General features: G+C 37.9%; 1 protein-coding gene and 1 long non-coding RNA gene across 2 annotated transcripts in view; one reads left to right on the top strand and one right to left on the bottom strand.

Annotated features, from left to right (window-relative positions):
• Positions 1 to 19,502, top strand: part of zbtb16b (zinc finger and BTB domain containing 16b) — a 37,816-nt gene extending 18,314 nt beyond the window's left edge. Inside the window, exons 5-7 of the mRNA XM_058634410.1 lie at positions 10,118 to 10,288; positions 13,728 to 13,895; positions 17,401 to 19,502. Of these exons, the coding sequence (XP_058490393.1) occupies positions 10,118 to 10,288; positions 13,728 to 13,895; positions 17,401 to 17,630 (569 nt within the window). The 3' untranslated portion in view covers positions 17,631 to 19,502. The remainder of the gene's footprint in view (positions 1 to 10,117; positions 10,289 to 13,727; positions 13,896 to 17,400) is intronic.
• LOC131462877 (uncharacterized) overlaps positions 1 to 24,773 on the bottom strand; it is a 59,834-nt gene that overhangs the window by 19,263 nt on the left and 15,798 nt on the right. The window lies entirely within an intron of this gene.

Raw genomic sequence — 24,773 nt, forward strand, 5'->3', positions numbered from 1 at the left:
CACGACAACAAAGGGGTTTGTTTCATCAGAGTGAGACGAGACGAGACTCTGAGGAAAACTCAACCACAGAACTGTTATCCATCAAAATATTACCAAATGACGTCAATAAGTAAAAAATGTATATTTAAGTGCTTTAATGAAGCAAAAGTGTGACAGAATTTAGGTAAAACTAATAGAAAACAAGAGTTTTCAGTGTTTTAAATGTAAATATTATTCAGCTTCTTTGCTCTCTACATATAACAAAGAAAATAATTAGACTTTCTGGACAAAACAAGACATTTTTCATGGATCAAACTAAATTAATCGAGAAAGTAACAGACACATTATACAATCATGAAAACAACAAGTTAGTTGTGGTAATGGCTCAATATCACAACCTCAAGTATCCAATACCACCAATATCACTCTGATGCTGTAATCCTTTCAATTTCAATTTTAATTTTCAGTCTGGGAGAAACCTCACAAAGACTTAACTTCATCAGACTTTATCTGCTAATCCAAATGTCTGAGGATTTAAAAAGTTCCTCGAGTTATTTCCGAGTTTTAGAAGAACTGCCACAACACAGCGTTTTTCTTATTAGGCATTTTAGAAATGTGTTTTTTTTTCTCCTCATTTCTTCTTTTTTTTTTTTTTTAAAGCACTTAAAATTTGGACTTTAAACTTTCTGACATTTAAATTAAGTGATTTAATTTTGTGATAAGCTTCAGTTTTGGTAACGGTGATTGATAATCTGGTAGTTAACCTCACACTGGTTAGTGATTTTATCACTTCATTTCCAAACGGATGAGGCTACATCCACATGAATCCATTTTGGTGCAGACACGTCTGTTAACCGGTCCCAGTTTGTATTCACACTTTTGTGAAACAAGAACTGAACCTTTTTAATAACGTGTTCCCCTCCTCGCCTGAGGTGGCGCTGCATCAAATATTTACTGAAGACGACAAGACGAACAGTGAACAAGAAAACTCGCTCATCTGTTGTTTTAATGCAGGACAACTTCTGTTTCTGCCACATCAGAGCAAAACATGGAGCTGCAGCAAATCCTACCGAGACCTACGTTTTTAGGCGGACCAGAGTTCGGTTGCGCGTTCACACCTCCCCAAATGAACCAGACTTTCCGAACAAACGGACTAGGATTCGATTCAGAAGGAGTGAAGGTGTGAACGCATCTGTAGTCTGGAGTTATCCAGGCTACCATTTTGGTTCAAAAGATCCACAAAGTCTTCTACTGACACATCTACTTTACACCAAGGTTTTTGAGAACAGACTGGCAGGCATTAAAGAAACACCGGCCATTGGTCTGTCGGCCAATCAGCTGACTGTAGCGTACCATTTTAACTTTGGTTTAGCAAAATTTGATGGTTGGATCTGGTTATTTTGGTATTATTCCTAATGGAAATGCAAAAAAAACTACATACCGTACTGAACCAAAATGAAACCGGGCTACACAATCGCGTTTTTTTAAATGAAAACGTAGAAGCAAAGAGTCTTTGCCTCTGTGTCGTCGCAGCAACAGCAGCTGAAGAACATCACCTTCTGTCCGAGCCCTAATTTAACAGTCCAGTAGACCGTTCACTTACTGCTCCTGCTTTATTATACGGCCCCCCTCTCTTAATGCAGACCTTTTAGCTCGCCTAATTGAGTGTCCGTCATCCTGTTGTTGCACCCGCCCGTTAATACCCGCTTATAATCTGTGCAAGCCTAAAACTGAACTCTGTGCGTGTGTGTGTGTGTGTTTGATATTTACACAAATAGAACACACAGAGAAAATATTGTAAACATTCTGAGAATGAAGGCGAATGAAGCTCACAGTGTGACCTGAATGAACCGCTCCATGGAGTGGTGGTTAAACACGAGCAACGTATCTCTTGTTGCATTAATTATTGAGTTGGTTGTTCCTCACTCGGGTAGATTAGCAGTCCACTGATGAGCGCTCGGGGTTGTTTAAGGTACTGTAGTATCTGTGTGTGTGTGTGTGCTCCTCCAGCCGCCACATCTACAGGAGAGAGCTGTCTGCATGAACACGCTGGAGTGAATGCACAGGGTCATGTGAGGTCTAGCACATAATGTAGCCTGCATGACTGTGTGTGTGTGTGTGTGTTCACAGTCTGCCAACTCACTGATATCACCCTGTTAAACACACACACGCGCGCACCGGGCTGTGGCCTCAGGAAACAGCTGATTGACATGCTCGACCATGATTTGGTGGGAAATTGTGATATTTAATATTAGACATGGTGACGTACAACTCAGCAGCCACTTTATTAGGTACACACGTTTGTGTGTGCTTGTAATATTTTGGAGTTTGTTTGCAGAAATTGAACACACTCCCTATAAGTATGTTTGTATGAGTGTATAATATATTGTTTTAATGTCCAACACCGTCATTAACAGGTAATGATATCAGTGATTTTACACCTTCCGAAACTATCTAACATCTAAGCAATTTGAATTAGGGCTGAAACAATTCGTCCATTATTAATCAATTGCTTAATTAATCATAAAGTACTTTGATAATTGATTAATGGGTTTGCGTTTGTGTCTCTCTGACTTTTCAACTTCTTAAATGTGAAGTTTTTTCTGGTTTCTTTGATAAATGTAATCAATCAGAATCATTTTAGTTTGTGATCATCATTTCAAGATTTGGGAAACATTTTGTGACATTTTACGGACCAAATTATTTAATCTGTATGTATAAAGGATATAAAGGATGTTTGCCGATTTGTCCTACCGGTATCCAATAGTGATTCTGCTCAATATTGGACCAATACTGATACCAAGTATCATATAGGCTCATTCCTAGTGCAATTATTATTTATTTCTTTTTTTTTAAAGTGGCATTTTGTAGCATTAAAGCCTTATTACTAGAGTTATTTTAGATCAAATCTGTATCCAATATAGTTGTAATTTAGCATTAGCACAGAAAATACTGTCAAAAATATGAACTACTCTATAACTTTATTTGGAAATGAGAACTTGCATCCAGCATGTGTGAATTTAATTAAAGAAAAAATAGTCACACGTGCTGTGTTAGGTACAAATATTGTAAATTGTAGGCTTTGGAATTTGCTAAATTCATCCTCAGTAGTTTAGCTGTAGTTGACTGGACTCCCTTGAGTTAAGTAGTAGAAGTAGTCACTTCTCGTCCAAGAGACTCTCAAGCGAGTCCATTCCATTTATGTCGGAACAGCGTTAGCAACATGTCTGCGGTTTAAAATGAAACATGTACTATGTCTATGGCTGATTAACGTGAAATAAACACGACAGAAATGTTATTAACGGTAAAAGTAGCAGCATTTTGTACGGTGGCAGTCATTTTGGAATCAGAACTTGGTGGACATTCTGAGTTCTGGGCTGCAAATGGAACGTAGTATAACAACTGACAATGACTGTGACCTGATGACTAAGAAAAGCTGATTTACCTGTTTCAAATTGAGATTTTTAATTACATTTTTTCAGACCAAATAGAAATGCAATAGTAACAAAGCAGAAAGACACTGGTGACCTTTTCACAATTTGTTGAAATAATCTCCTTCGCAGGTCAAAAAAGTTATAGGACACATCATAAGCAGAATAACTTAGATTCGATTTTTGTTAACAACAGTTGTTGTTGCTGCTGAGCAGTGGACGCTGAAGTTAACACCAACACAGGAGAAATTGTACAGATTTGCGGGGCAACAATCTCTTGTTAAATCTGCAGCGGGGTTTACTCCCAGGTTTCTCGGGGTGGGAAAACTTTTGTTTGCGTCATGAAAGGAAACAGGCTGCGCTTATTTGTGAATGAAGGGATTAGCTCAAACACTTCACCCCGACAAGGACCCTGATCCTATCTGGTTGCCTGGACACATGGTTTTTGTTTGTCAGGCAGTGTGAGAGCCCCGGCCGCCGGCTCTGTGAGCGAGTGGCAGATGTACGGGTACGGAGCGTGCTAAATCACGCGTGCGTCCGCAGTGGAGACGCCAAAACTGCATGAAAACATCAAACTGTCCACGAGTCCCAAAAAGTCTTTGTGCGCGGAGACGAGCAGCAGTAAATGTTTATGTTTTCTGCGTCGTGGCAGAGTCCCTGTGAAAAGTAAATCATTATTCCCACTGTTAAAGGTTTACTCCCGCTGAAGACAATGCTGAGTCAAACCATTGATTACATGGTATTTACCCCATTCAGGGCCAAGGGTCAGGAGGTCACCCAGTGCCTTAAAAACCTAAACCCCCAGGGCCATTGTTTGGTGAAGGGTGAGAAAGCAGGGGGCAAGGACAACCAACTTTAAGGCTTACTCTCCCGTAAAGAAGCTCCTCTGCACTTATTAACAAAGATTAGACTGGAAAAGCCCTTTTCTTTAGAAAAGTTAAAGCAACACTATGTACAGAACCTACAGAGAATGTTTTAACTTTAACACCAATACCAGTTAGGACCAAATAATGTGAAATTTTATTTATTTGTTGTTAATTTTTAAACCACTTAAGAGTGTACTGAACTCTGTTAGTGTTACTTTAAAACTAAGAAAGTTAAATTTACGACTATTCCACGGTAGATTTAGTCCTAATTTAGTTTTAACTTGTGTTGACGTTTTAGGTTAAAACTTCACTTTCTATTGTGTCCTGAATAAGATCTAAAGACAATAACTATGAGTAAATTGGGACATTTGTCTTAAATGGTTGTTAAAGTATAAAAGGGGACTAACTATTACATTCTTTGTCTTTAAAGCAACATTATGTAAAGAACCCACACAGGAAATGTTTTAAATGTAACTGATATATTTAAATTTAACGCTAATTTCAGTTAAGACCAAATTAACTAATTTGTTGTTCATTTTAAAACCACTTAAGAGTGTACTGAACGTGTTACTTTATAACTAAGAAAGTTAAATTTACTACTATTCCAGGGTAGATTTAGTCCTAATTTAGTCTTAATTGGTGTTGACTTTTAGGTTAAACTTAACATTTTATTGTGTACTGAATAAGAGCTTCAGGAAATTGTCTTAAATGGTTGTTAAATTATAAAAGTGGACTAACTACAAAATCCTTTTATGTACAGAACCTAAACAGAAAGTGTTTTAAATTCAACTAAAACGTTTAAATTTAACACCATTTCCATTTGGGACCAAATAAACTCAAGAATAGTGTTAAATTTAACTAATTAGTTACTTTATCACCAAAATAAATTTTAAGACTACTTATTTAAGTCCGTTAAAATTAACATTTGACATTTAATTTATAGTTGTAGCTTTACCAATTTTAAAGCGGTGGAGGTTGTTTATTATACATATATATGTATGTGCACACAGTATAAACAACAACAAGACAAAATGCCACCACTAACATAAACACGTCCTCTCTTCCAGCAAAGTTTTTTTTGTTTTGTTTTGTTTACACTCAGATATGCATTTGTTGTATTTGTTGTGTTTGTTATTTTTATTCCCGGTGTCAGTTTTAAAGCACAGAAGAAAATCTTTAACGTCTGCAGAGCCGCCGTCGTCGTCAGCGCGCGTCAACCACAGATCAAGAGTGAGAATCTTGTGACAGAAATGGTTGTCACAATTCTTTGCTCAACTTATCGTCAGTGACAGACGGATGACGATTTATTATTTTATTTTTTTATTACATCTGTGAGCGTCAGCGAGTAACACTTTACCGCCTCAAAGAAACTCCACTGTTCAACTTTTAAATAAAACAACATGTATGTTGTGATATAATATTTACACTTTAATATTCTATATTTTATTCCCACATTTTCTATTTGTACAGCTGTTTATATTTAATATTTGATTACATATTTTTTATTTATTTTAAGAGTTGCCTAAAACCCTGCTGTAACACAAAAAACATTTCACAGTTTAGTGAACAATGAACTACATCTATATATCTATCTATCTATCTATGCTAGCTAATTAGCATTTATCTGTGGATGAACCAAAGATAGTCAACTAACCATCTATCTATTTTTAAGCTCGCTTAAGATAGCTAATAAGCCATCTATCTACCTATCATTTATTTTAGCTAGCTAACTAGCCTTCTAGAAATTATTTATTTAAACTAGCTGACTAACCATCTATCAATCGTTTACTGTATTTAAGCTAGCTAATAGGCATTTCGCTATCATTTATTTAAGTTAGCTAACTAGCCTGTGCTGCTGTTAAAAGTGAATTTCCCCTTTGAGGGATAAATTAGGTTTATCTTATCTTATTTATTTTAGCTATCTGATTATCCATCTAGCTTTCATTTATTTGAGATAGATATTTAGCCATCGATTAAGGTAGCATCTATCCATCCAAGCTAGCATATATCTAATTAAAGCTAGCCAATGTCATGGATCCAAGTTAGCTTACTCACATCTATCTCAGTCAGAATAAAACCTGGAGCCTGTGCTGAAAAACAACATTATTTTATATATATTATCATATACAGAGTCTGTACAGGTGCTTGAAATCCTTGAAAGTGTTTGAACGGTTTCTTTTGGAACTGTGTTTGAAAACAGTCATTCTATTTCAGTTTTTTTATTTTTACCGTCTTGATTTCACAACAAACTGTTGTGACTTTGAGTTATGAGTGGTTTGTTTATGAAAACAGGTTGTAAAATAAACACTCACTCTGTAAATCTACTTATAGACACACGACAAACTTGTTTTTCCATCCTGCTGCTGTTACAAAATACAAATATCACAACACCAATGACATTTAAAACAATTATTATGAGTATGTATTTGTATAAATCTGTACTCTATCAAAGCTGTAAGAAGGAAAAAGGTTTTAAAAGTGCTTGAGTTTGACCTGTGTGTGATGGTTATTGCAGAGACGATAATTAAAGCCACTTTAGCATCATTACAACACAGATAATGTGTTGCTCAGCTGGTTGAAGCCTTTCTGCTGTGCTTCACCTGCAGCTCAACACAACATTGGAACAGAAAGCTCTCCCCCTGCTGGCTGCAGCAAACATCACCAGAGGAACGAGTTAAAGTGAACCGTCACAGGTCATGCAGGGACTTCTTTTAATGTCATTTATGGGTGCATCATTATCCAGGCTGCGCTGGTGCAGCAGGATGAATGAGTGAACTGCTGATGTTTAGCGATGACTCAGGCAGAAAGTACAGCTGGTGAAGAAAGGATTTCCTGTTTGGTCAGCGGATGAGTGGATGAGGGGTCAGGGGTGGGGGTGGGGGGGGGCAGCAGAGGCGTCGAGAAAAAGGAGTCATCTTTTGTTTTGAACTCAAATATTGTGATACGTGGCTAAGAAAAGGAGCCTCGGTCATTAGGCGACAGCATAAAGACGGGGATTGTGGGAGTTTGAGCGAGTGGCTGATGACTAATGGGCTTTTGGTCAATGAGGACCTGAATCCTCATTGTGTGTAAAAAAGAAAAAAGGAAAAAATCCAGAGGATAAAGCCTGTGAAACAGGTGCAGTTCATTCCAGAGGATCAGCTCCCTGCTGCAGGATTGTTAGGATCAGAGAATGTCTTTCATCCTGTTAATGATTACAAATCATCACTTCTTCTGTTGGAGACCATTTTCGTGTATGTGTGTGTGGGAGAGTGCCTGTTTCTATAGGTTCAAAAAGAAGATCAATCATTTCAAAGAGGAGGATTTTGTGCATCTGGGAATTTTTTTTATGGATAATTATTAGAGGTGTCACGATTCCCCAAATCCTGGATATGATTCTCAATCTTTTTCTCTCTCTTTTAGCACAGATAGGTCGGTCATTTTCAGACTTGTTTAGTTTAGTCTAGGATCATTGGTTTTATGTCATGATAATGAATTTTTTAATTATCCTTGTCTACATGGCGTCATGACTAATATAATGTCCATCATTTGTTTGCGATGTAGCACGCTAATGTGGCTTGTATTTGGTGGTGTGTGTTTATAGGTCACATATTCAGGCTTTAAAAATTATTTTTTTTTCCGTCTTATGTGTTGTTGAGTCAAAGTTATGATTAATTTTATATCGCATTTTTAGCAGTGATATAAAGTAATGATAACTGTACAGAAATCACAAAATTAGACAGCATTTCTTTTCCTTTTGTTCATAAAAAAGAGCCAAGCGAATTTTGAACTGTGACATATTTCCAAATTTCAAACATTTGAGTACTTTTTGCTCAGGTGTGTTTATATAGTTGGTAAAAATGAACATTTCATCAAATTATCTAAAGGCTGTGCTGGAAAAAAGAATATTAGACACTATATTATTATATATTTTTATAGCCTCTGTATATACTGTACGTTTATACATGCTCTGCATTCTAAGGGTTAAATTTAAATGTATCTTGTATAAAGTACCTTAAAGGGAAAATGAAAACTTTGGTAGAAGCTGAGGTCACTTTTTATAATATTACTTAAATATAAGTCACTTTCCAATATCAAATGTACTTTAAAAGTTAAAGTATTAAAAAAGTGAGGTGTTAGGATTGAGCCATGGTGGCTCAGTGGTAGGGTGAGTCGTCTTTCAACTTTTTTGGAAGGTTGGGGGTACAATTCCTGGCCCTGCTAGTCTGTACATGTCCTTGAGTATACATATATGGCACTTAACCCCATGCTGCAGACAACAACGGTGGTTCATGGTGAATTTGTCGGAAAAGGAAGCTCGGGGAAAAATCACGACTACGACCTGAAAAATATAAAAGTCACAATTTTGCACCTCTTAATGACACGAAATCACACGGCCGATTCACGGCCTGTAAAATGCGAGAAAGGACGACGATATAACACCCCTAATACTCTGGTTTAAACAGAAGAACAGTATTTCTGATGAAGTACCACCAGAGGAAGCTCGCGTACCACATATGGTACATGCACCACAGTTTGAGAACCATGCGTTAAAACTTTTAAAAAAGTGTTTCTTTGAGCTGGACTTTGACTCGTGGATTAGTAAACACCACACAGAGGGCGTTTGTGATTTTTGTCTCTCTGCTCCTGAACGTCTGCTAAACTTGATTGAACCTAAAAAACCAGAGTGTCTTCCCTCTTTAGTATGAGTGTGCTGTATCCCCCCCTTTTTCCCTGCGTTAATTCCAATTTAATTGCCAGTTGCCTCAAGGCACTTCAATAACAGTAACAAATGATTTGATTTAGTGGACCTCATCAGACTGCATTTTAAATGCGACACAGCAACCCCACTTGAATTCCAATGAAGTGCTGGCACAGTCCTCTGTTTACTAATGATCCTCCGCTGGAGATGTCTGATTGAATCCGAGTCAGGAGCGACGGGGACCTGCTCGCGTTGTAAATGATCTGCAAACCTGAGCAGACAGCGGAATAAGGAGCTCATAATCTCACATTAAAGCCTCACACTCTTGTTGCAAAAACGTTGACGTCCAGTTGCAACTGACGGGTGAAAACATGTCGTCGGCCTCGAGGTCTCTGGCGTCTGCAGCCTGACGATCAAACACAGACTCTACAAAACGCCTGTGCATCGTCCTCACACGGCCATATTTTTCTATTTTATTTAATGTTCTTTAACTCAAACTCCCCCCACGACCGGCAGCAGGCTGCATATCTGTATTCCTCACCACACTCTGTGCAACAGGAAAGCAGCCCCCAAAGAGATGCCAGGTCACACACAGGATTAAACTGGATTGTGTTTTTTCCTGCAGTCCTGCCTTTAATGGCTTGATATCACTACTTAACATTCAACACAGAGGCGCACACGGCGCAGGCATCATTTAGGGTGGAGCTACCATCAGCCGCTCTTTGAGCACAGACACAGAGGCTGGAGCCCGACTGACTCCTGATGGGGAATGAAGAGAATAATTACACATCTAACACACCGGGAAGGAGCCATTGATTGTGTGATTGGCATGCTGTGCATTGTGTGTGTGCGCGTGTGTGTGTGTGTGGGGGGGGGAATTCTTCGAGAAAACAATGACATTTCATGGTGTTAAAATAGACGGTATATAAAGACTCAGAGTTGAAAAAGTGCCTCTGGGCTTTTCGGGGAGTTAGTTTAGGTGGAGGCTTCTTTTGAAAGACGCTTTTTTTTTTTTTTCTTCTTCTTCTTCTTCTTCTTCTTCCCCTCGGAGGACTCGCACAAAGTTGAAGTGACCCAGTTTCCCCACTTAAGCCTGTGTCTGTGTCTGTGTACTGAAATAACTGCGTCTGTCTATGTCTGCTTGTGCACCTTTTCTCCAGGGACTGACATGGCAGTGTTCTGTCTGCTGTGTGCAAAGCGCTTCCAGACCCAGAAGGCCCTGCAGCAGCACATGGAGGTCCACGCGGGCATGCACAGCTACATCTGTAGCCACTGCGAGCGGCCCTTCCCCAGCCACACCACCCTCAAACGGCACCTGCGCTCGCACACGGGTAAGACGTTGTTTATGCAAAACATGTACGGCCCTCGGGGGGCCCGGATACAGCCCACAAAGTGGTTTAATCCAACCCCACGACGCCTTCACAGGTTATCATCTCAAGTTGACTATTGACAGAATCAGAGTCGGCTCAAAGTCTGAAACAGTGACACATATGAGACAATGATGAGATTCTAATAAATTAAATTTATTGCAAACACAGACCAAACATTTAACTAGAAGAACGCAACCAGACCTTTATTTTGAAATAATCACAGGAAAGGAAATGTGTGCCCCTTTTTTCTGTTTGTGTGTCTCATGGGACAATGATGATACACTGTAAAAACTGTAATATCATAAAAAGATTGCAGTAATTCCTGGAGTATAGCAGTTCATGATTTAGCTTATATACTTAATGTGCAGTTGGTAACTTTAGATTTCAGATTTATGGTGTATTTTTGAAGAGAAACGTGTAAGAAATCATGCATTCGTCTCAAAATGTGGTCAAATTCTGCTATAAATAAATAATTAATCAGGCTAAATGTTGAGGAAGAGTTGCAAATGGAGATTTAATGTATTTTTAATCAGTATCTCATTTTATATCACAATATTTGATAGGCTCTGCAACAGCCTTTAAAACTAGGAATGATGCCATTTCATGATACTGTAGTATAAAATATAACATCATAACTTGTCTCATGTCACAATTTTGACAAAATATTGTCAATATTTTACCCGTCTCTACATGAAAATATTTTCTTTTTAGAGGTTTGTGCTTCTCGCTGTGAAGTCAGGTACACTGTAAAAACTGTAATATAGACTTAAATACAATATATCTCCAAACATACAGTAAAGTCTGCAGTCTATGGCCTGTATTACATACTTAATATACAGTTGTGTATATCCGGTGTATTTGTGTAACATTTGTGTAAGAAACGATGCATTTGCCTGTAAATGTGGTGGAATTCTGCTCAAACTGTTGAGTTGTGTTACAAATTTTTTTATGTTTATTCCATGTTTTTATCTAATTTATCTGACAAAAACATCAACATCAGCTCTGCGACAGCCTTTAAAAGTAGAACAATACGTCATAAAAGCTATATTACTATGTGACAGTATCAAAAATCTTGATCTACGTGATACAATCGTGTCTAGAGACACAAAGACGATGGTACTTATTTCTGTATTTGGGTTAATTTCCTCAGGTTATTGGCTCCGAGGTTTGAGTGGATGTTACGTACATCCTCTCCCGCCCTCCTTTGTTTCCTCCCCCCTCTCTCTCTCTCTCTCCGATGACTCACCTCAGCGATGACAGCACTGTACCGTTATGGCCGGTGCATATTTTGGGCAATTTTCATCCCGTTTTATATTTTCGGGTTGCGGGCCAAGCCTGTGGGCTCCGGCAAATCCTCGGCTGTCACTTCGGTGTGGTTCAGCCAAAATGACGGCAGAGAGAAAAAGACCCACAAATAAATATTGTAGTGGGGAAAAAGTGAAAGTGGAAGTGAGTCTTAGTGCTGCAGGAGACGCGGGGATATTTACTGAAAAGATGTCCCCCCCCTTCCTTTACCTTAAATAACACTCCCAGCTGTCAGCTTGGCTCGGTGTCTAGACAGCAGAAATACATAATTGATGTGAAGAGACAGAAAGTGAAGGGAGTTTTTGGCCATGGCAGCGGCGGCGGATCTTGTTTGTATGCCACTCTGCTTTAGAAGTAGCATTTTGTAAATGTCATCTGCTCTGTAGCAAAGTTGGGGGAAGAGAGAGACGGAGGAGGTGGTGGAGGTGGGGTGGTGGAGGGGGGGAGGGGATTGTGGAGATTGGGTCTGTAATGAGGAGAGCAGTGTATCCTCCGACTTGGCTGTTGCTGTGGACACTGAGATAATGAGGCACATAGGTCAGTGGAGATGAGTCAAACCCTCAGCGCAGGAGAGAAATGGATTAACTACAGTATAGAGAACACAGCGGGCACATGACCGCTGGACTTTTATTAGCTATTAAGAGACCTTGGCCAAGAGGAGAATCCTGGTGTCATCACGTCAGCGACGTCTGAAAGCGCTTAATTCCACCCCCGGTTTCATTTGCATGTGCACAAAGTGCCGCAAGACGCCTTGACCTACGGCAGATAAACACGCACCGCTGTCCTGTAGAGGTGGGGGGAAAACTGACGATTCGTAAAAGCATCTCGATTCAGACATTTAAATGTTAAATAAAATAAAATAGATGGTAGGAAAAGGCGGAACTCCAAAGTGCAGCAACATGTCTGACATTTTGTGGACTAACGATTACTGGATTAATTGAAAAAAACTAAACAATAATATAATAATGAATAAAGTTGCAGCCATACAATGACCAGTGACAGTAGCAGTGTGTGTTTTTTTTACTATTATTTTGAGTGGCAGCCATCTTGGAATCCTATGTCAGGGTTTGTGAAGTTGCTTCCTGAGTTGAGAGGGGAGATGAAGGAACATAGCAATCTACTTGAGTATCGATTATTATTTCTATATATCTCCACAAATAAACTACCATTTAATGCAGAATTCAGAGCCTTTATTTGGAAAAAAATATGACCTGAAAGAGATTCTGTTGCTAGAATTTACAATTAACTAAATAAAACACTGCTGTTGTAATGGATAGCCAAGTTCGGAAAGTAATGTCGGTAAATTAACTTTTAGTATATGGTAAATCAAAGAAGAAGCAGGGAGCAGCTTTTTGAGATGCATTCAAAGACCCTGGTAAATTTCATCACTTCTTCAAATACACATGAAGTCCACTAGCTAAATAATTTCTACCGTTACTGCCACCTTGTGGTCATAGATGTACCTCAAATCAGGTAACAGGTGACTGGAGTAGAAAGATTTTTAAAAATCAGGAGTTGAAGCAATCAAAATTTTGGGTCAAAACATCTTATCTTCATCATCTACTCAACTTTTTAATCTAAACTATCACATCTTGTAAAAATAAACTCATTTAGTAAATGTATTTTTTTCTAAAAATTCTTCCAATTTCAAAAGAAAACTTAATTTCACACAAATCATAACAAGTTCCTCAAGATTTCTCAAGTGTCAAATTGATTCCACTTTTATTGCTCAATTCCGCGATTCCATCCACGTTTTCCGGATCGCGTAAATCATAGGGAGCTAAATAACAGCTCCAATGTGAACTTTACACGTGAAATCACCAACTTGTTATGAAGACTATTTTTAGACAAATGTGTGTGACATACGGAGAATAAAATCTCATTAAACGCTCTTAATAAACTATATTTACCCCATTAGCTCAACATAACGGGGAATGCTCAACATGCTTCAGCTCACGTTAAGGTTGGGAATATTTGAATGTTGTGACACTACACTGATACTATTGAATACTCGAAAAGCATTTTTGCTAGAAATGTACATGTTTTTGTTCATTTTAGCCTCACGATATCGGGCCGGTTCTGTTGCTGTTTTCAGGCGATCACCCGTTTGAGTGTGAATTCTGTGGGAGCTGCTTCAGAGACGACGGCACGCTGAGAGGACACAAACGCATCCACACGGGAGAGAAGCCTTACGAGTGCAACGGCTGCGGCAAGAGGTTCAGCCTCAAACACCAGCTGGAGACGCACTACCGTGTACACACAGGTGAGAGTCCGGACTACAAAACACACTCACTCAAGTTTTCTGCTCTGTGGTAGTAGTACAATGTGAGGCAAGTTGGTAATGTCTTTAAAAACAGTTTGCCAGTTAATGTTTCAGTTGAAAATTCACATTTAAACATTTCCAGAGGGATCAAACAGTCGAGTTTCAACATAATCTGTAAATTAAAAAAGGCCTTAGAGCGCCACCTGCTGCAGTGAACCCGGACACTGTTTGAGGTCTTGAATGTTAACTAACTCATACAGAGAACAGTGATGAGAATGGGAGTGTTTTTGATCAGTGGGAATGTGTTTCACTCAGGTTAAATGACTCAGCATTAGAGGTTAAAAATGAGTCAGCATAAATTCAAATGACTCAGCATAAGAGGTCAAATTACTCAGCATTGGCGGTTGACTGATTATGGGTGGATGCCAGTTTTAAGAAAACAGGGGAACCCCAAGGGCAGTAAGTGCCAGTTATTTTAATCTTTTGGCTTATATTTTTAGCCAATTTCCCCTTTTTTCCTCCATTCCTCCATGTGCAACTATATACAGCATTTTCAATAATAATGTATAAAGTATAATATTAAAGGCGACATAGAATGCTTGTATCACACATATATGTTAGTTATGGAGGTCTACTTACATATATTAACTTGTTTTCATGATTAAAAACCTCCTAATCGCTGCAAACGAGCCGATCAAAATATCTCCTCGCTGACGCTCTCGTCAGCCGCGCTGTTTCAGACCAAACAGTTGCTGTGATTGCCCAGCCAACGAGAGCTTTCCTACTGTCCTGTGATTGGCCAGGTACCTGGAAGTGACGTAATAGATAGGCCAACGCTCAGATACACAGCTCCCCCTCTGGCACGGTGGATGCTCTGCATCTCAGCAGCTACAACGAGACTAGTTCTTCTTCTTCTTCTGCGGTTGAATGTACGCAACCGGATGTGCCCGGACTAGTGCCCGCACCGGGAGGCGCTACGGTGGTGAGGATTTCTGATGACGACATCAAATTAAGGAAGTGTCGATCCGCTTCGCAGAGCCCAGGAAAACAATACAACACTATTTTCTCAGCAGTGGCTGAACTGTTTGTTCTGAAACTTTAGGGTTTCATAAACGAGGTAATGACGCAGGTACACACAAAAACGCAGTGTTAATTGGAGCTTCCGGTCTATGTCACCTTCAAATAAATGAAATAGATCATCAAAATCATCAGCATTTGGATGAAAGTTAAACTTTTAGTGACTTGGCAATAGGGATGTCCCGATCCGATATTGATATCGGTCCGATATCAGCCAAAAAACGAGTATCGGATTATATCAGACTGCCTCTAAAATCTCCAATATAAGCGCTCTGATACAAGCAGTCCATTCCGCTCCAGCACTTCTATCCAGCAGCGCCAGTTGTGATCACATGATTTCCTCATTCAGATAAATTTGATTGATTAAGAGAGGGACTCAAGTAACAGTAACGTTTTCACTGATGATGTCTGACTTATTTTACAGCGTGTTTGTGACGTCATAAAAACGAACACCACAAACTGGAAATACATTCAGACTCACCTGGGTTCAAAAGTCCAGTTATACCTTAATGAGAAAGAGGCTTAAAAAATATAATTTTAATGAACTGATCACTTGCTAAATGTAGTAAGTTAAATGACTCATTATATTACTATATGACTGTAGTAAATGCAATTAAAACGTGGAATCCTTTTACGGAATCCAAAATTTATTAGTTTGCCTCTCAGAGCAAATATTTCACTACATTCATTATTTTTTGTAAATTATGATCCTTACACTAATCATTACAGTCTTATATTATTAACAATGTGTTACTGTCGAGCCCTGGTTTCATATTTTACAATTTAAAGAGGGGAAAGAAAGCAAATATTACTCATCTTGACTTTAGAAAACTTCAAAATCCAAACAATGACTTGATCGTACCAAAAAAAAAGAAGAAAACGCTCGTCTTTACAGCCAGTCTGTCTGGTGCGTCTTCATGGTTGTTCGTAAATTATCAATAAGACATCAAAGAGCCTCCACTGTTGCACTGGATTACATCGACAGGCTCAGGAAAAAAAGGCCGACTGTGGTTTTTATTATGACTGAAAAAGCACCTGCTGCTGTAAATATTCACACGCTGTACATTAATGTGGAGATGAAAGCGCTCGTGTCGGAGTGAAATTTATTAGACACAACAACCGTGTCCAGCATATTAAGAAATGTGTCTCTTAAAAAACTAATTATAGATGTTCTTTGACCCGTTTTCACATCTTCGAGTAGAAATAAACTGCTTTTCAAGTACTTTTTTTCTATGTGAACCAAAGTCAGAAATTACACCGGATTTTTTTTTTTATTTCTACTCCAATTACTACCTAATATGAGGTGCCTCTATGACCACAAGTTGGCAGCATTAGCAAGTATTTAGTGAGTGGACTTCATGTGTATTTCGAGAAGTGATAAAATTGAACAGGCATTCACTTTGAATGCATCTCTTTAAGCTGTGAACCCTGCATTACCTTCACTCGCTCTCATGCACTGGAGTTAATATTTGACTCTGTCTCAACAAAATGTTTCAACTAGGATCATTTTCATAATCGATGAATATGTTGCTTATTTTCTCATTTAACTCATCGCTTGGTTCATAAAATGTCAATAAATGTTAAAAAGTTAAATAACGATGTCCTCTAACGTCCCGTTTTGTCCACAAACCAAAATGATTCAGTTTTAACAATTTCTTATATTATAATAATAAAAGGATAAATAGAGAAATCCTGCACTTTGAACTTTTCATGGGAGTTTAGTTTTCTTCAGTTAGACAGATAATGTGATGTATTGCTATATCTTGATAATCACAGAATCATTTAAAGCTGCAACTAACGATAACAATTATTTTAATAATTGATCAATATGTTGCTTACCGTTTGGTCTACAAATCGTCAAAAAACGTTGAGAATCGTGTTATTTTCTTTGGTCCATAAAATGTCAGAAAATGTTTGTCAAACCTGGAAATAATGATGTTCTCAAATCTCTTGTTTAGTCCACAAACCAAAATTACTTCAGTTTTAACTATTGCTTTTGTTATATGGAGCAAAGAAACCGAAAAATCAGAGAAACTTTAACTCCTAAAAAAACTACTCAAACTCAAACTAGTCATAGTTAACAATTAATTTAATAATCGATGAATCGTTTCCAGTCGATTAAGTCCCAGTCTTAACCATGAACCATAAGATCCGGAGTATTTGTCCAGGGGTCACATTTGGTTTGTTCAACATTCTCAGAGAAGACAGAAAAATGTATCCTGAGCCAAACACTGTTCAATCAGGTGTCTCATATACTGTAGGTCAGTGAGGCGTCACGTTTGTGGAGGATGATGAACTTACATTATCAATATTTAATGTCAAACTAAAGGCAAACCAATACAGGTCTAATCCCAAAGCGCACATACACTCACATGAATCCAGTGTCATCAGGTCAACAAGGTTAACCCTTTATTGCTTTTTTTTCCAGGTGAGAAGCCATTTGAGTGTAAGCTGTGTCACCAGCGGTCCAGAGATTACTCGGCCATGATCAAACACCTGCGCACGCACAACGGAGCGTCTCCGTACCAGTGCACCATCTGCCAGGACTTCTGCCCGAGCCTTGCCGCCATGCAGAAGCACATAAAGGGCCACAAGCCAGAGGACGTCCCGGCCGACTGGAGGATAGAAAAGACTTACCTGTACGTCTGCTATGTCTGAGCAGGACTTGGACCTCACGCACACACACACACACACATACACACATACACACACACACACACACACACAGACACAGACACAGACACAGAGAGAGAGTTGGGTAAAAAAGCTAATGTTTCTTTAAAAAGGTCCAGTGTGTAAGAATTAGTGACGTCTAATGGTGAGAAACACCGACTCCTCTCACTCCTACCGTTCCCCAAGACTGTCTGGGGATTATGGTGGCCTCCACATACCAGAGAGGACGCTGTCTTCTTTATTTGCCAGGTAAAAATTCTGGTTCAAAATAAGTCACACTCTGACCAGAGAAAACGTAAATTTAAAAAAAAAAGAAAGTAGTATTCTTAGGGTTCCTCCTGATGGCCACTAGGGGGGCAACAGTGTCAATTTAGCAAATTACGTTATTACTTTAAAAGAGAACAGACGGCACATGTGAGATTGATAGCTGGTATCGTCCGGAGCCTGGTTGCAAATCTCAACATAGCAGAACAGGAGTTCAGATTCTTGTTGGTGACGTTGTGACTTTTTTGTCCATTTAGACAACAGTAGAAGTAGCCTAAATTACGTGCACAAGTTATTTTAAGGCTTTGAAAACCAATTCTACACTTCATAAAACATTCTTATGGGTGGTTTATTTGGTATCAGTTAAGAAAACCTCCGTAATGTTAAACACTGGATATTTAAGAATCAAAACACTGAGCTAGTTTGATTGTAGGGTCCAGAATGTAAATTTGAATCCGTAAACTCAAAATGTTCTATCCAATTCCTATATCCAGATTTACTGTACACATAAGCACGACTGTAGCATAACATTTATTTTATGTGTAGTATATTCAGTTTCTTAATGTTACACACTGGACCTTGAAGAGTTTAAAAAAAATGTCTTGAAAACTGAACAAAAATGCAGTGCTGAGAGACATGATAGAAGTATTTGTGTACACAAAAGATCTGCCGATAATGATTTCCCGCATTATCAATTTGGTTATCTTTACTGATAAGTGATAAAACTTAAAAGTTTACAAAAGAGCCGTCACTCTTTTATCCGAAATTCGGACATGCGTTCAAAATATCTGAAGTGATTTCCATGTGGTCCAGCGGAGGGTACTGTCAGCTCCCGTAACAGGAAGTAGCCGCGTGTAGCACAAATCGGGTTTCCGCCCGATACAGATCAGGTAGCTACAGTTTTGTTGTTTTGCTGTGAAATCGGAGGACAATCACGACAACATAGCATCTAAAAAGAAAAAAGTCGTAAGAGTCAATTGGTAATATTTCCAGTTCTACACCATAGATCGCAAAGTAAGCGAACAAATCTACTGACTCAAATGTTAAAATGTCTTCACAGGAATTGCACATCATGTACTTTTTTCTCAAAGTTGATATTTGGAAAACGTGACAGCCTAATGCTGCGTTCACGCCAAACACGAAACTTCCGCGCCACAGGATCACTGCATTTTTAGCCAGTTGGCGTCACCGACTTTTCGCCGACCATTTTCCATGCCCTCTCCTTTTTGTTACATTTTTGTTTCGCTGGCAAATACATGAAGTCATCCAGAGAATCTCAATGTTGACCTTCCTGTAAAACCCAAATTCAACTTTTGCCGGACAGTTTGCACAATTGGCGGTGCCCCGACTTACTCAAAATTTGCGTCTACTCACATCCGTGCATCGACTCTGTACGTAAACCTGGCGCGTTAAAAAAATCTGTGCCACGTCTGCCGTGAACACAGCATTAGCTTAGTCGTAGTAAATATAAAAACACCAAAGTGTTCAGCGTCTTTAAATAAAAACTATAACCACAGTTGTTTGAGATACAGTAATTGACAGTGAAGAGTGAGCTCAAGTACACACACACACACACCTCCATTTATATATATATATATACATATATATATATATATATGTATATACATACATACATACATATATATATACCGTATATATGTATACACATACATATATATATACATATATATACATATATATATATATATATATATATATATATATATATATATATATATATATATATATGTATACACATACATACACACACACATAATAACTCTCTAATGGATCCACTGTGGTTGTGAATCAATGCCACAGTGGCTGCGACGTCTCCGTGTGAGCAGAAGCTCTTTGAATTGATCGCTAAAAGCATTAGCATCATCTTCTCTGATTGTGCAGTAGATGTTTAAAAATATTCCACCAAGGCTCGATTTGACTGAACTTTGTGACATTTTTTCCCTCCTGATTTCGTCTCAGATGTTGGTTTTTATTTCATTTTTCCTGCCGTTTTATTTTGGAGTTAACGTCACTTCCTGCATGTTTTTACTTGAATGGCTGCCACATTTTGACCTCACAAGCTTGATCTCTTTTAATTGCCTTTGTCTTTCTTGCAGTGGGTGTTTTTTTTGTTTTGTTTTTTTAATGTGCGTGTGTGTGTGTTTGTTTGAATCACAACACAAGTTTGTTTTGCAATGTTTTGGGTTTGGCTATTACATTCGTTACCAAAAAAAATTGACGTCACTTACACACAAAAGCAGTGTCTCTTTTGGATGAAGTCTATAGTAGTATACTATAGACATCCTAAATCCTATACTACTATATAGTAGTACAGTAACTCATTCATCCACAAGTAGTTTTAATTTTTCTAACAAATAAATGAAAAAATAAATCATATTTTAAATGGTCAAACAGTGTGTTTTAAAAAGAATACGCCTCAACAGGGCTTTTATGTGTAGTTTTTTAACCATTACCTAAATATAGATGTCTTATAAAAACCACAAAATCAAGAATTTTCTAAAAAAAAGATAACATGAAGAGATTTTTTTTATTTTACAAAAAGAGAAAATTCTGATGTTGAGTCACAACGAGCAGGTTATTGTCAGTCGTTAGTGTAGCTGTAATGTACAAACTGTCACTGTATGTTACTGTATATTCCCTGATGTGAGCCTATAGCACAGGCCTTTATAGATTTGAACATGTTGTATTTTTGTATTACGGTAATTTGCTATTTGTTTACATTTTTTGGTATGATTTGAGAAAAGAAAAAAACATCTAAAAACAGTGTGTGTTTTATAAGTGTCCGATTTAAGGTCCCTCTCCCTCGTGCCTCTTTTATAAGTGGAGCGTCAATGTGCTTGAAGTACGCGGGTCTGTGCTGTTGCTCGTCGTTCCTGGGTGTTTGTTTATTGTTACTTAACTAAAAAAAAAAAGGTTAGACTGCCATTGTAGATCCTCACTTTGTCCAAAAAAAACATCGTAAAACCCGGAAGCAGCAGCGGCAACATTGTGGCCCGATGCTCTTCCTGAAACAATCCTGGATGTGAAAGTTCTCGCGTTTGTCTCAAAATAGTTTTCCTTCAAAGTGAAAATGGACTGAGATCTTTGGACGAAAAAACCGCAGTGTGTACAGCAAAATGTTTGGCGCAGTGTGGCCGCAATACGCCGCTGTCTTAAGTAGCCACCAACACTCAGTGCCATGAAAACACACACTCGCTGTATCTATTCTACATGAACATGCACTATTAATGGATTTCCTCGGTGGACCAAAAGAAATAGAGCACTTTTGTTTGTTTGGGTTTTTTGTTTTTTCCTTTTCTTTGATCTTTCTATGTTGTGATGATGCAGATGTCCTTTTTATTTGATGTGTCCTAGACGGATGTGATTAGCATTGTTTAGATTATGTCAATGTGTGTCTACCTCAGGGCCAGATCAAAGCTCGACCTGGTGTCCAATCAGGGTTGTTCTTCTTGCCATGTGTGCAGTAAAAAGAAAAAAAAATCCCTCTTCATTACAGCTTTGTAACACAGTGTGTGTGGAAGTGTTTTTCTCAGTGTGGATTCAGGCACAAACTCTGTATGCGTCGGTGTTCAGTGGCATGGTTTAAAAAAAATAAAGAAAAATAAAACGGTTTACTATTTTATGCATCAAGTGTGTGGCAGTGTTTTATTTTTTTCCTCTTACAGATGAATGCGACTTTCAAGTGTATTTAGATACCACATAAATGAATAAATCGTTATAATTATTGATTGGTTCAATCGAACTTTTCTAGTCCGATACCGATATCACCACCTACAGTAATGACCAATACTGATATTATTTACCAATACTAATATTACCATTATAAATGTAATTTATTTTAGTATCTACCAATACTGATTACCACCTACCGATATCAATATCACCACCTTTTGAATGTACTCATTCAAAAATCTATCACTACCAATACCACACCTTTAGTGTCTACCAACAGCAATATAATGATATCAAAATCACCACCTTAAATGTAGACCGATACCAGTATCATAGACCGGTACCAGTATTAACACCTTAAATACCTACCACTACCATTATCACCATCTTTAGTATCACCCAACACAATATTATCTACTGATACCAGTATCACCACCTTTAGTATTGACTGATACCAATATTATCTACCAATACCAGTATCACCTCCTTTAGTATTGACTAATACCAATATTATTTACCAATACCACCATCACCACCTTTAGAATGTACTGATCATAAAATCACCACCTTTAATATCTATTACTACCAATACCACACCCTTAGTGTCTACCAATGCCTATATTATTTAACAATGCCAATATCACCACTTTAAGTATCTACCACTACCATTATCACTACCTTTAGTGTCACCCAACACACTATTATCTACCACCTGTCACCACCTCTGTCTCTAGATCTACCGATCTATCACGACCTTTAGAATGTACTGATCCAAAAATCACCACCTCAAATACCACATTTTTAGTGTCTACTAATGCAAACATTAACCAACAATACCAATATCACCACTTTTGGTATCGACTGATATCAATATTATCTACTGATTCCAATCTCACCACCTCCATCTCCAGATACCAACAGTGTCATCACCACCTCCATGTACTGATCCAAAAATACTAAATACTAAATAAAAGATACTGTTTCTTTTTTTTATGTTTGTCTAATCTCCGTGAGATTAAGCAGGTCATTGTTGTTGTGTACTGTGTTCCTTCGATTTCCTTTTTCCCTCCAACATCCCATAAATTAACGGCCAACTATGTTGAGATTGTTCAATTGTCTCTTCTGTTTTCAGGCTCTATGACCTCTCAGCTAAATACCAGCCTGCAGTGTTTAGAGATTTCCTCTACAATCATTACACTCACTTGTTTTCGAATGCTCCACTTTTTTTTTTTCCAGACACTCTGTGTTTTATTTATTTTTAGGCAGAATATGGTGTTTTTCGACCAAACTTATGTGAAAACCAGTGTAAACACTGAACTTTAGAGTAGAAAATGTCAGTCGTCGTGATAATATCTTACATTTAAGTCACGATAACATTGTAACGTGACTTAAATGTCGTGATCATATCATATTGTGACAAATGTTGGGATAATATCTTATCATGACTTAAATGTTGTGATCATATCGTATTGTTACTTCAATATTGCAATAATATATCGCAACTTAAATGTTGTGATAATATCGTATTGTGATCATATAGTGACTTAAATGTTTTGATCGTATCATGACTCAAATGTTGGGATTATATCGTATTGTGACTTAAATATCGGGATATTTGCGACTTAAATTTGTGATAATATCGTATTGTGTATTATGATATCGTATTGTGACTTAAATGTAGTGATAATATCGTATCGTGGGGTCTCTGGCGATTAAAATAATTTAACTTTAAAATTATTAAAAGAATGTACTGGGCAAAAAAACTTTAAAAATTTAAAGTACATAAAGTAATTCTCACTTAAATTGATATTTAAAGCACGTACTGTGAGGTCGACGGGGTAAAAATAAAAAACACCTGTGTGCGTGTGTTCGTGTACCTGTGTATCTATCCTCACGGGGACCAAAAAATTTACAAACCTAACTTCGTGTGGACATTTCGACCTTGTGGGGACATAAAATTTGTCTGGTCCAAATGAAGTTAATGGTCTTTTTCAAGGTCAAGACCTGGTTTACGGAGGCACTTAGTTCTGATGGTTAGGGTAAGGGTGCATTCTGCATTATGTCTATGAGGTTTCCTCACGGAGACAGAAAAACAAGTGTGTGTGTGTGTGTGTGCACGGTGGGCAGCTTAACAAACCCCATTAGCAACCATCTGGTGGAGAACAGCTCCACTCTGTTCCTCCACCCTCTCCATCATCAGCCTCCACCAGACAGGACACACACACGCATACATGACAGCTATTTATTCATCCTGTCACTTCCAATCCACACACACACACAAACAAACAAACGAACACACACACACACAACCATGTACCATTTAGTGAGCGAGACGAGGCCGTGTTCACACTTAAACCCATCACAAACGTGTTAACGCTGCAGTGATTACAACATACGACACAACTAAATGTCACTTTAATACAGTTGTCAGGAATTATTAAAGCGACAAAGCGGTCTCTGTGAAACTCTGACTGTCTGTCTGTGAAACTCTGACTGTCGTTTGTCTCTGACTATTTATCTACAACTCATCACAAAAAATGAATACATCCAAAATGTAGTTTGTTTTAGTTGTTTCATGTATTTAATATTTAGTTTATACATTATATTTTAAGTATGCCCTGCAGTGACATCATATACAGTATTTTTAATAAAAAAATTAGATTGGAGAGACAATAACGGATTACTGTAGTTATTCTTTTATTCTTTTCTTTTAATTTCCAAAAAAGCAAGATATTGTATTTTCTTCATTTAATGGAGTATGATAGCCAGGTCTGTCTTATAAAAGAAAATATGATCTCAATGAGACTTAAACTATATTTCATAAACTATATATCCATCTTTTCTACCTCCATCTATACATCTATATACATCTATCTATATATAAACAAATAATATCTTAAATAAATGAGATACATGGGTTTTCTAGAGTCTATATTTCAAACTTTTGCATTGTTTGGTATAAAAGTAAAATTATTCCAGGCAAAAATCCTAAATGGACATATAAAAATTCACCAGCAGAGGGCAGTGTGCTTCCACAGTTGACAGGAAGATCAGACTGAAAGTGAATGTGCTGGAGTTCAGAGGATTCACTGACAGAGACTAACTGAATCACACACACGGTCTTGTACAGCTGTCTGAGTCAGGACACTCATAATGCATTTCTTAGCCCAT

The sequence above is a fragment of the Solea solea genome, chromosome 7 (genome assembly GCF_958295425.1).
Source record: "Solea solea chromosome 7, fSolSol10.1, whole genome shotgun sequence".
Classification (NCBI taxonomy): Eukaryota; Metazoa; Chordata; class Actinopteri; order Pleuronectiformes; family Soleidae; genus Solea; species Solea solea.